The sequence below is a fragment of the Kryptolebias marmoratus genome, linkage group LG21 (genome assembly GCF_001649575.2).
Source record: "Kryptolebias marmoratus isolate JLee-2015 linkage group LG21, ASM164957v2, whole genome shotgun sequence".
In the NCBI taxonomy this organism is placed as follows: domain Eukaryota; kingdom Metazoa; phylum Chordata; class Actinopteri; order Cyprinodontiformes; family Rivulidae; genus Kryptolebias; species Kryptolebias marmoratus.
The window spans coordinates 18615228-18628573 of record NC_051450.1 but is presented as its reverse complement, the minus strand read 5'-3'; the positions used below and the strand labels follow the sequence as shown (position 1 = coordinate 18628573).

At 42.8% G+C, this 13346-nt stretch overlaps 2 protein-coding genes across 3 annotated transcripts in view; one reads left to right on the top strand and one right to left on the bottom strand.

The window, feature by feature from the left end:
- The window catches only part of ppp1r16a (protein phosphatase 1, regulatory subunit 16A), a 16826-nt gene extending 13329 nt beyond the window's left edge, over positions 1 to 3497 (bottom strand). The window contains exon 1 of one of the 2 annotated variants that reach the window (XM_037973106.1): positions 3367 to 3497. The gene's annotated coding sequence lies outside the window, so the exon portion shown is untranslated. Of the gene's footprint in view, positions 1 to 1430; positions 1788 to 3366 lie in introns of those variants that run through there. The other variant, XM_037973107.1, reaches the window with a different exon arrangement.
- A 2319-nt stretch (positions 3498 to 5816) lies between these two features.
- Positions 5817 to 11946, top strand: foxh1 (forkhead box H1). The gene is made up of 4 exons (XM_017428403.3): positions 5817 to 5947; positions 8065 to 8573; positions 8988 to 9092; positions 9758 to 11946. The coding sequence occupies exons 2-4, from the start codon at positions 8169 to 8171 to the stop codon at positions 10700 to 10702; spliced, it is 1455 nt and encodes a 484-aa protein (XP_017283892.1). The 5' UTR covers positions 5817 to 5947; positions 8065 to 8168; the 3' UTR covers positions 10703 to 11946.
- Positions 11947 to 13346: the final 1400 nt, after the last annotated feature.

Sequence of the window (13346 nt, the reverse complement as noted above, 5' to 3'; positions counted from 1 at the left end):
CTCTGCCCGTGCACATGTTATTTACCTGTGTTTACTTTTATTGTGGTCATTTATAAAGCTGTTGGTTGGTTAAACTAATTATCATTATTCATAATAATATACTGGAACAAAAAGTCATAGCTGAAAAAACGTTTCATTATTCAGTTTTTATTGATGTTAGACGATGATCCGATGCATGTAAAATTAATAAGGTGACGAAACACTCCGGTGGCCCCCCCACCTAGAAAATGAATCCGGCGCCACTGCGTACAAACCTCTGAACTTAAAAAGACTGCGGAGACACAGGCGGCTCCTCGTGGCCGGGCAGCGTTGGGACACGTTCCCTTTGTTCGCTCATTATTCTGCAATAAACGGCGTGTTCTGTCTCAGTCGGTTCAATAAACACATATGGTCGCTGTGAGGGAAGCAAACGTCTGTAAGAGGACAGGAGAGATGAGAAGCCGGCGGGAAGAAACTCGTTTTAACGCCACAGGAGCTTCCTGGGAGTTCTGATCTGAGCGTCTCATTGATGATGAAAGGTGCGAAAACGAACGGCTCGCAACAACGTGACCCGCGAACAGACTTCCTGACTTCTTCTGGAGCCTTTACCCTGCTCACCGGCATCCATCCTACAACCAGCGTTTGTCACAGGTCAGCCGGTGTAGCCGAGCTGGATCAGAGCCGGCTCTTCATCAGCAGAGTTAACTGAGGGCCGAAGGACGCAGCTCATCAACAGGTGGTCGCTCTGGAAATAGCAGCACGCAGGATACCTGAGGTACCTGAAGCTCAAAGCAAGACTCAACCCGCTGACTCAGCTCCGCCGCTCAAACCATACAAGCCTTACGAAAGGTGGCACCATTTACGGAGAAACAAACGGGCTTTTTAACGGTATAAGATTTACGACAAAGAAATAACTAACCAAACACATATTTCCTTACGTAGTATGCTTAGCTGATAGCTGTCTTCTTAGAGTATTAATTTCTACAATTATAATAACATAAAACTAGTTAATAAAGCCAGAGCTTGGAGTTAAAGAGTTGGTAAACTCACTGCCCTATAATAAAGATTACAAAGTCATTAAATTGATTTAATGGTGAATTATTTAAAAGAAAGCAGATGATTCTATAAGCTACTTGCGTCCTTGCACAAAAATAGAGCTTCTTGGTGACAAAACTGTCAGAATCTTGTGATTCTCTGAGTCAGGAAAAGACCAGACAAAAGGAAAACACAGATCACCGGAGGCACACGGGAGGAAAATATGCCAACGACAAGCTGACATTTGTAGTATCCTGATTTTTTTTTTTTTTTTCAGTTTCATGACCTAACAGGAAGGGCTGCTGGGGAACACAAACTTTCTCTGACCAGCCGCCGTGAATAGAGCTCTGTGAACACACACATTTCCACAGGAGCTCACACACTCATCGGGCGGGTGGGACCCAGCGAGGACTCACCTCTGCTCAGCGTTAAAACACCGGACGCTCCGGACCTTCCCCGACCCGTTCGCCGAGTCGATGCAGCCTGGCAGTTCGGGGAATGTTTGAAACCGAGCCAGCTGACCCGAGCTGCCCCGAGCTGCCGGCCAAAACACACGGGGGAGCCAGCTTTTGTCGCTCACGCTTCGAGAAGAATCAGAGCTGCAAACGTGTTTGTTGCTCAAATAAACACAAAGTTAAACTCAAACTGGAGCCTGAAACAAGTTGTTTTGTTGCTACGAACTGATCTGCACATTCCCCAACGATAATATGAGAAATTACTTTGCTGCTGGCTTTGAGGGAAGGACATAATGAGGGAAAAAATAAAAAACAGAGAGGGGAGGAGGACCTGCAGTAAGCCCTGTCATGTGTAAAGATTTGACTTTGCTCCGTTTAATCACTCAGAAAGCTCAGTAAATCTGCCAAGCAGCCAAGAGCACGATGAAAAAAAGAGCTACAGAGGGGAAATATGAAAGTGGGCATCCTCTGTTGGGACATTTATATGCATGATATCACTAAACTGTATTGTAAAACCTACAAATATTTGACTACAAGCATAAAGGAAATGCTGTTTAAAAGGAACTTTGACCATTCGTGTGCAATACTGGCTTCTCAAACCCCACCAGCTCTGAAGTTATTAGTCATTAATGTTGTTAAAATCAACCCTGAAGTTGAATAATTTGTGTTTTCTAATCACTTCCTGCTCTGATACGGTCAGTCCCTGCAGGATAATGAGGCTGCACCAGTTATTGTTGCTTCTGGCGAGTTTGAAATCATTTTTTTACACTTTATAAGTCACATTTTGATTGGCATTCTGCACAGTTTTGAAATGAAGCGTATAACAGGAACTGATGGGCATAAACCTGCCATTTTTAACACAGTTTAGGGGAAATATATACATATTTTCACATAAACTTGACTGAAACAACCAGATTTCATTGCTGCAACATGCAACGACAGGTACAGCACCTCAGAGTTGTGACTTTTCATAAAAAATTAGGATGAACTGTTAATCAAACAATCAAAGCTGAGACTGGTGCATGAGCAGCAACGTGTTACATTATCAACGCAGTTTAATGTACGAGTCAGTGGATAAAATGGTTGATTTAAGTGCAGTTGTTCCAAAAATCTTTATCTTCTGACGCCCCCAAAAAAGAAAAAGAGACTAAGACTGGCTAGGACTTGTGACCCCAAATATTGTTAATTTAACGACACAAACAAGAAATAAAGAGGGATATAAAGGCAACACAAATAGCTTTTTTAATATTTTGTAACATTTGCAGTAAAAATGGGTTTGTTTGATTTCTGGAGGTCATCTCTGGGCCCTGAAATTCACGGTGTGGGACCCACAGAGGGGACTGGACCCCAGGTTTGGGAACCACTATTAGCAGGGCATTCTTCGCCCTGAACTCTGACCTGCAGGAAGTCGACAGGTTCATGAACCGCATTTGGGACAGTTTAATAGCTACGTTTTTGCCATAAACGCAATCTGTGTGTCTATTTGACTCTTTAACGAGATTCCTGCGTTGCTGAGGATCATTTTAAAGGTTTAAGGTTCGCAGAAACACATCGTCCCGGAAGCGAGCAGCGGATTAGCCAATGAACAGGTAGTTAGCCCGACAGGTAAAGGTGAGCACCTGGTTTATTTTATATTATTTATTTTATTTGATTCCTCTCTCAGCGCCAGACAGAGTGAGCGTTTTTATTTCCAGCTCTCGGGTAATAAAAATGGTTACGAGCACCTGTTGAGCTGGGCAGTCACGTGACGCTAACGTTACCTTAGCTGGTCGGATGACGACCAAATGAGCTCGCAAAAGAAAAAAGAAGAAAAAACACTTAATCTCAACTTTAATGGACCGGATTAAACCGAGCAGGGCGTCGCGGATCAATACGGAACAACGCGGCGACGACTCACCTGCTGAGCTGCCCGTGAATGGAGGCTCCTGCGCGGCTGCGGCTCGTGCCAGCCCTCCGGGGAAAAGCCTCACCATAACAACCGGACCTTCACCCCGTCTCCTCCCGCTGGCCGGCGGCCGCCAGGGGGCGCCAGAGCGCACAGCTGCTCGGCTACACCTCTCCATTTTAGTCTCTCTCCCACCTAATTTAACCCCCTTTACATTTAATTTCATATTTTAATATTTAGTTTACAAAAAAGGGGGTGGAAAAGCTAAATTAAGTGGATAAAATGCACTCTGAAACAAGACTAGTAAGGATATAATGTGAACAACATCCACTGCTTTGCATGCAGTTAAATGCACCTTTATGCAACATCTGCTGAGATATTGAATTATTTCCACATTCCTCACAAAAATAAAAGCTTTCAAGTATTTGTGCCACACGGAGTTTGCACACTACGAAAAGTTTACTCCGCTTTTCCTTAAGCGTGGACTTTTATAGCATATTTTGTAAGACCTAGTGGTTAGTGGGGCATAATAATGTGGGATTTAAAAAAAAAATGACTAAAGAAAGAGGATGGAAAGAAAGCAGCAATAAGTACTGAGATTGTCCTTGGAGTTAATCAAAAGCCTTCTTCTTTATTCTATATTATTATTGTTATTTATAGACTAATCGGCAGCCTCCTGCTACACTGGTGCAAATAAATAAACATAAGGATCATTTAGATTATCTTAGCTTATATTATAGATATTATACGACTCTGTTTTTGTGTTGTAAAGCACTTTGAATCGCCTTGTTGCTGAGAAGTGCCTTATAAATAAATATGACTTGAGTTAATTTGACTTAAGGAAACATCAAGTCAAACAATGACTTCTTGAAGTGGTTGTGTTACGACACAAATTCAAATATTAAAGGTGAATTCACACAACCAGCCTTTGCCAAACAAGCGGGTGTGACGATTTGGCATTCCTCGTTCGTCTTGTCTATCAAGTCAAATATACAGGGTGTGTTTAAAAGGTTTAAAAGGCTTTGGAGTAATTGCTTGTGTGCTCGTGTCAGAGCTGTAGGTGGGAATCTGTTACGTTAAAAGGAGTTAAACACACGATGAACAGCTGAAGAGTCTCTGCTCCGCACCAGGCTGGATTTGGATGACTACACCGAGGCCTGCTGGGCGGGTTACTGCTAAGTTAGAATAAAATCCTTCCAGCGACATCAGAAAAACCCCACAGACCCTGTGATCTGCTGACCCCCGCAGTGACTTGAATCAGCGACGCTCAGCAGAGACACAACAAGGAAACAGCTGGAGGGCTTCGGCTATACTCACCGTTTTCAGGAGGAGGCGCAGCACAGCGCTCCTGAAGGGGTTAAAGTGACCTGTTTTTTATTATTTATTCTTGTCAGAAACTAATAAACAAACAAATCAACTGGAGGAATTACAGTTTTTTGTGAAAATCCAGTGTGAATGCTGAGCACTGAAATTTGAAGATGAAGCTAAAACTGAGTCATTATAGCTAAAAGGTAGCAAAATGTTACTAGCAAAAGGCTATCTAAAAGGGGTAAAGATTAGCTAGAAGTTAAAATACCAAATTGCTAACTAAAAGTAGCAGAAGATTAGCTAAAAAGTAGCAGATTAGTAGCTAAAAGTAGCATAAAAGACATAAATAGAGCAAGTATGTTGAAGCAGATTTCTTACAGAACAATGTTTTTAAAGCTATTGAAGAGATCTTAATGTGTTTCTGTGGGGATGTTTTTTGTAAATAAAATTTATGATTTTGAAAAGGATAAAAGTATTTTAAAAAACCAAACAAAAGTCCCAGCCGTCGTCTCCTGAACGAGCCGAGCGTTTTAATGTACGAACGGCTAAAATAGCCCAAAGTTTGCAGATGTAGTTAGACTACAAAGAATGGATGCAAAAATAAAAAAAACAGGAAACAATAACAGGAAAGCTGAGTCAACTTTCCTGCTGTTAGTTTGTCAAACATTTTTGTTTTGCAGTTTTGTGCAGAAAGAAGAGCTTAAAGGGATAAACCCCCTCTGACCAAACTGAAGGCCTCTGAGAAGAGCGTTCAAAGTCAGACTTTAAAGATGTTTCATCAGAAAACAAACAAAAAAAAAACAAAGTGGAAGGTTGACAACTTTCTCTGTCCTTCTTGGGAGCAGCTTAGCAGGGATTTGTTCCGACACAATCAGCCCGTTTGGGACCAAACCTTATCCCCAGTGCTGACCTTTTCACGTAAATTCCCATTCTTCTCGTGAGCCGCTCACTAATCCAGGAAAACCCTGTTAGGTTACTCTTCAGCAGACAGGAAAAGATGGATTTACAGTTTGTAATGACACACCGCTGGTCCAGAGGGGCAAAGAAATTAAACACTAATAGGATCACATTTGGAGACCCTGGCCTTTTCTTTTTTAATAGATTCAAAGTTGACTTTGTCTCCACTAGAGGGAGCCAAAGTCTCGAAGCGACAAGGTGACAATAAGAGAAGAAAACCACTAATGAAAGCATCAGGTGGGTCCAGGTGAAGCCATCTCACCTGGAATACAAGTTTGAACTCTTTAAATTGTTTCAAACACAGAAACAAAAGCTGAATCTCAGTGAGGTGAGTTATTTTTGTTTTTAACACCAGAATCAAGGGTTTATTTTAACAAGCACCTGAAAAAGAAGTGACCATTTTAGGTGTCATTCAAAAAGGGGATGCTACTAAATTCATATTCTAGGCTGTAATATGTCAGTTAGCGCAATAAAGAGACTAAAATTAACACTTTAAAGCCGAGTGTGAAAGTTTGCGCCATGTTTCATGACAACTTCTTTTGTTTCTTGATTTTTTTTTTCCAATCGAACCTGATGGCTCTCATGTTTAAATGTTTAAGGTGTGAAAGCTCTGCCCAGTTAACACTTAGCAGCTTGTAAGCAGCAGAGAATGGTTCTGAATAGCTGCTTCCTCACATGCTAAGAGGCTTTCCTCTCTCTCTCTCTCTCTCTCTCTCTCTCTCTCTCTCTCTCTCTCTCTCTCTCTCTCTCTCTCTCTGAGGGGACAGTCTCCAGCTCTCCGAATGGGGCCCCTTTCTTGTTTTCGCTGTCTTGCTGGGAAGCGACATTTTTCACATTAGCGCTGCGTTAAACCCAACAAAAGACCCACATGCCCGAAACTTTGGCTCTTTCAGCACCTAGGAAGATCCTGCACACACACACACAGGATCATGTTGAATCACGTGATCAGGCACCTTAGTTTTAGCTGTTAAATCAAAAATTAAAGTCATTTTCAGACGTGCACTTTTATTTTGAAAGGAGTAACAACCACTCCAACCTGTTCTAATTCCTTATAATGTTCCTTGAAGGATGCATATCGCCCGCCGCCGTTCATGACAGAGTTAGGTGGTGTTATTATGGGGCGCCGTTTGTAAAGGAGCCTGTGCTCAAAATTCATGCCTAAATGTTGTCACATTTAGCTTCAAACACTGTTTAAAAATGTAGTGTTGATTTTCTGATGTCACTTTTTACAACATTTAGCTAGTTACATGTAAATGTTACAGCTACATGCTAAATATAAATCTAAATGCTAAATGTTAAATCTAAATGTTAAATGTTAAATCTAAATGTTATATGTTAAATCTAAATGCTAAATGTTGAAACTAAATGTTTAGCTAATATGCAAATTTTTTACACCTGAAACAGGAAGTACCAAAATAAAAGCTTGACACTAGGCTGAAGTATGCTTCTGGTTTGAGGATCGGCTAAAGGGCGATTCATTCAGTTACAATCATTTAGCTATTGTTCTTTATGCATTTTGTGTTTTAGGTCTGCCAGTCGTGACAAAGCTGAAACAATATTACTTCATGTCCATTACGTATCCCATATTTGACCACGCTGAATGTTACATTATTACCCGCCAAACTGACTGAATTATAACAAAAGGGCAGCTGATTGTGGTGGCCATCTTGAAATTAAAAGTACATCCACCTTCTGGGAGTGTCTTTAAAACCCGTTCAGTGGTTCATGGCATATTTTGCTAACAGGCACGGATAAAAACATCATCGCCCGCCCTCTCCTTTCAGCAGCGGGAAAATTAGTTCGATATCGCCTCTCTGGACAGATTCTCTTAGAAACTGACACCCTCAGTGTTTGTTTATTAGCAAGTTTTGATGTAAATGTAGACCGTGAACTGTTGATTGGTTCAATCCGGATCACTTCTCTGAGTTTTTACATTTCACCCAGTCTGAGTGGACTTTACTGCTGTTTTATGTAAATGTTGACTTCCTTCTGATGTTTTATTTAATTTGTACTATTTATTGCTGTTCACCATCACTTGTCGATTTTTTTTAAAGCGCTTCATGAATAAATTGACTTAACTTGACTTATTTCACCCTCAGGTTTATTTTTTTGTTTTTAAATACAACAAATGATAGAAATAAAAAATTTTAACCCACGTTGAGGAGATGGATTTGTGTTTTGCTAAACTTTCTCATAAGTTTGATGTTTCCTCCTCATGTGCGCACGTGCGTAAAACCTCTGTAACTTGTGTTTCCAAAGCTATTTCGTCGCATCTCCGCTGCTTGTTGATATCATCTCCAGGGTATTGTCTTTCTCCCTCCCCTATCGGTACACAGCCCCTCCCCACGCACTGCAGCCCCCCACCCCCGGGGGCGCGCAGCCATTCCCTCTGGGATTACGCAGCGGGATTTACATGAAACTGTTAATTGTTTGCTCTTCAAATAGAGTCAGCCTGGAGCCAGAAGTTAAGGACCGACTCTCTGACCGCCTCCCCCCTCCTCCTCCCTCTTTGTGCTCCTTCTTTCACTCCCCTCTGGGTTTGGATCAGCATGACAAAGCACCGGCCGGAGCAGAGTCTCCTGGCACCACCCGTTCTGTCCCACCACCACCACCACCTAGGAGAACATCGCGACCATCACCTTGACGTCCACGGGAATAATGCGCAGCGGAGCTCTCCTTCCAGGGGCGTAGCGCGGAGCTCAGCAGCCCCAGGTGGGCGTCGTGGCCCAGTTCAGATGGCTCCTCAGCAGCCGGCGCGCCTAGAGAGCCAACCGGCGCGCTCAGATGCCCACATGAAGGAGCAGAGTGAAAGCCGGGACTCATGGAGCGGGGAGAAGAGCAGCGGAGGGAGGAAGAAGAACTACCAGCGGTATCCCAAACCACCGTACTCCTATCTGGCTATGATCGCCATGGTGATCCAGCGGTCTCCAGAGAAGAAGCTGACTTTATCTGAGGTAAATAAGACGCATGAGATGTTTTACGCACGGCTCTTTAAATCTTTACATTAGAAATAATGGCTGTGCGCATATTTTTCTTTGACCTGCTCGTTCAGGCAGATAGTTTACAGTCCAAGAAGTGACACTAAGCAGCCGCCTGAGTCAGTGTGAAACTTGGGTGAGCATCCATTGTCGGTTTGCTTTGATAAGCCTGAGCTGCAGTGAAACCAGACACTGATCTGTATCAGAGCACTGATTAGATATACAGTAGGTGTGTAAAAAGTTCCCTTGTTTAAGGGGGGGAAATCTCTCTTTTATTTAAAAACATAAAAATCTTGGTTCCATTTTCCATTCAGTTTTAACCCCCCATTTAAGTTCACCTGAAAAGAAGTCTGAATCAGACAGCCATCCCGATGTTTGTTTTGTTTCCAGATCCTGAAGGAAATCAGCACCCTCTTCCCATTTTTCAAAGGAAACTACAAAGGCTGGAGGGATTCTGTGCGACACAACCTTTCTTCTTATGACTGCTTTGTTAAGGTTTGTATGTGCATATCTCCCACTACTGAACTTGATAGTGTTTTTGCCTGTGTGTGTTTGTAGTGTTGGCACAATATGAACCAGAGGATGGATTTAAATGAAACTCTTGAACATCATTAACTGCAACTAATTCAGTTTTGGAGTGAGCCTCAATCAGGATGGATACGAGGAATGAGCCAACACAAAAGTGGCCATAACTTTGTGCTAAAATTTGGAGTGGTAGTAGCTGAGACAGACCCCAAACAGATACTCTGAGTGCTACTCATTGTGCAATATTATTATTGTTTTGCTTCAAACTTTGTCAATAATTAGTGACGTCAGCCATGTTTGTCTGTTTGCAAAATTATTCAAGAATCACTGCATGTTTTGGAGTCAACTCATCTTAAGATGGCTGCCACAGCTAATAACACAACAAAGGTGTTGGCTAGTTATTGAGCTAAAACTTAGTGATTCTCAACACTTTAAGCTCTAACAAATCATGCATGAAAGGCGGTGGGGGATATGCATTCCGTCAAGGCCTTTATTTTAACTTCAGTCACATCAGTGCCCTGAAGGAAATGTTGCTACTGTTCTTAGAGCACGTTTGGAGATTGGCCTGTTATCTTTCACTGATGGGTATTTGTGGAGCTGGTCTGACCAGAACTCGTGTCTCTGTCGTCCTCCAGGTGCTGAAGGATCCTGGAAAGCCTCAGGGGAAAGGGAACTTCTGGACCGTGGATTTGAGCCGCGTTCCCCTGGAGCTCCTGAAGAGGCAGAACACGGCGGTGTCGCGCCAGGATGAGACCATCTTCGCCCAGGATCTGGCCCCCTACATTCTGCAGGGGTACAAGCCAGAATCAGAGCTTCCTGCTAGCTCAGACGCCGCCCTCCCACCCGTGCGCTCAGAGGACCCCTCGCCGCCACAGGGGGACCCGTTTCGTCCCAAGCTGGAATTGTCCTTCGCCATCGACTCCCTGCTGCACAGCCTGCGGCCTTCGGCTGCGTCCGGGGATGGAGACGCGGCTGCCCGGGACTGCTGGGGGGAGGTGGAGCGCCCTCGTTACGCCTCCTCAGCCCGCAGCGCCTCCGCCAGCTCTGCAAGCCCTGCCTCCACCTCCTCCTCCTCTGATGACGAATGGAAAGGAGTGCAGCACTCTGTGAAGCGTCTTCCTCCCACCTGTGAGTCCAGGTCAGATGGTTATGAGGATTACAGGCCGCCGCTGCAGAAATCTTCCAGGCGGGAGAATTTTGCACCTCCCTGGGAGCTGCCTACTTCCTATTCCAAGCATACTCCCCCCAACGCTGTTGCCCCACCTAGCATGCGTTTCAGCGGAGGTCCCCTGGTGCCCCTGCACAGTGGACTACCTCTCTACAGCTTCAATGGCTCGCCTCTGACACCCGGTCACTTTCTGAGTCACACCTATTGGCCCATCCTCCCCAGCAGACAGGTCTCGGTTCAGGCCCCTCCTTTACTCGTGGACCTGGACCACATGTTGCAGTCTGTGCCTCCAAATAAGAGCGTTTTTGACGCTCTCGTGCCAACGAATCAGAACTCTTACTCACATCCACAAGCGCAGAGTCAGTACGGCCTGCAGAACGGGGCTCCACTGAACCGATACCATCAGTTCTGAGCGTCAAGGCCCTGGATTCAAGTCAGAAACAGTCCTGAGATCCAATTTAAGTAAACATCTGTAAAGAAAAACACATTTTTGCTGCAACTCAAGACACAATATTCTGCCTTCACCTCAAAAGAAGTTGATTGTCTCTTTATATATAAGGTGCAAACAATTTTATTCATGTTTTTAACTTGATTTGGAGCAAATACCATATTTGTTTAGGTCATTATTTTTAAAATGAACAACCTGTCTTCAGGGTGGAGCATGACGTGGTTTCACTGAATCCAAACTACCTCAAACAACTATATAACAAAGCAGATATCTACCTCAGTGTTTCAGTGAAACTCTGTCCTGCTGCACGCTCTTTGCACTGCGGGTCCTGTTTGCACAGTTTCTTATGAATGTTTTTAAATGTTGTCTACCCATAATGACTGCTTGAATGTACCGGATGTATTTAAGAGTGGCTAAACCAGCTGTATGGACTGTTGCCGCAAGTTTAAGCTTGAAAAAAAGAGTCAAAATCAAAATGTTTTTCAGTTTTTTTCTCCCAGGATTAACTGTTCTGTAGGACTCGGACATAAAAAATGGAAATTTTTCTGTTCAAATGTTGATATTTGGTATCAGACACTTAACACAGTATAATCTGTCATTTTTCCTCTAATATTTCAGCAGGTCTGAACTGTCCATTTCAGTTTTACTGTCATTTTATGTCGACCCTGTTTATTTTGTGCTTTTTAAGTAGGATAAAAACCTAAAGAACTTCACACATTTTACATTTTCATGTCTCTGGTGCTGCTAAATATGTTGAAATTGTGCACAATCTGGATTTTTTTGTTTATTTTTTTGAGAATTTAGCAGCCTCTTGTGACATCTTTACCTCAAACTGCAAGTTTTCTGTTTGCACTAAGTGTTTTCTCACATTGACAGGTGAATGTTTTGCCATTTTTTTTGTGGCCTTGATGAATTTTTTTTTTACATTACTGAGCTGAACTGACAACTCAACTGGGAAGGTAAAATGAAAGTTCTGGAGTCCAACAGGGTTTTATAATAAAAGCGTTTTCATTTGAACAGCGCTGCTTAGAGTCATATGTGCCAATAGACATTTTACAAGCACTTCCTTGTATTTGGGTGATTTTAATTTTAACCAGAGTCTTGTGTTCGTCAAATAAACTGACCAAACATAGAGTTGTTTACGGTCAGGATGACATCGTGGTTCAAAGTAAACAGAAAACCTGAACTCACAGCAGCCAAACAAAAGCCAACGAGCTGCAGCCGAAACACGAAAAAGTTCACTTTAATAATGCAAACCTTTCATTGTGGCTGTCAGGCAACAAATGGTGGTGAAAAGTGGAGTTAAAAATGTGAAAATTATCATGAATTTATATCTAATTATTTTCATTTAGTGCATCGGGTACATTATAAAAACACAATGTCAATTAAAGGCCTTGCATTCCTTTAATATTTTGTAGCAGAAACTTATGCAACAATCACTGATCTCTGTACTTCATGTTTGAGACATCTGCATTTCCCAGCAAGTAGTCTGACCCATCCTCTCTGAGCAGGGCCATTTAAGGGTAACCAAATGTGTGTTTTTGCCCCCAGCCATTCTTGAGTTTTAGCTGTATGTTCTGGGTTTTTATACTGTTGACCTGAGGCTGAGCTTTCTGTTTCGCTCCAGGATGCCTTGATAGTCTCGAGATTTTATTATACCCTGCACAGATTTAAGGTTCCTCCAGCCAGATGCACCAAAGCAGCCCTGAAACAAACTGGAGCCCCTCCATGGTTGACTGTAGGCACATTTGTCCCAGAAACTTTGGGGCTTGTCAACATTTCGGTGTTTTTCTGTATTTAGTGACGCCCTCCTGGGTTTTCCTCCATGAAATCTATTATGATTCAAAATGTGAGGAATGGTGATGGATCAGAAAGTGACACATCTTGACCTTCGAGTTCAGCTTGAATGGTTTTGGGTGGTTTCCTCTGATCCATCTGGGGTTGCATTTCTAATCAATCTCAATTCAGTTTACTTATATGGGGCCAAGTCACAACAAAAGTCGTCTCAGGGTAGTAAAAGTTTTCTATCTAAAAGAAGCCAGCAGATTGTTTCTTCTTGCTTCCACGTCCTGGGAGGTTGGCTACGGTCCCATAAACATTATAGTTTTTATTAATCTTGTCAGCTGTGGTCAGAGGAACATGAAGCTACTTCGAGGTGGACTTACAGCCTTTACCTTCAACATGGACATCTATATTCTTCTGTCTCACCTTTGTTTTCTCTGCTCCATGTTCAGTGTGGAGCACACAATCATACCAAACCACCCAGTGGCTGTTTGTTCTCTTTAAATAAACTGAATGGCTGCTGAGAAGCTTGAGGACACCTAACTAATTTGAAAAAGAACTTGTCTCTAAAGGTAACGGCAAATCTGTCCACACTATTTTAACACATCTATCTTCGTAAAGCAAAGTTTGCTTTTACTTTACCACAAACTAAAGACATGCAAACACACATTAGATAGTTGTTTTGAACTGAATCACTTATCAAGAGAAGGACAGGCTGGATCGTGTTAATTGTTGCTAAACCGTCTAGATTAACTGAAAATGTCCTTTCGGTGTTCTTCACCGGTTGACCTTTCTGCTTCACACTCCTCTCGGTGTTCTGATTTCC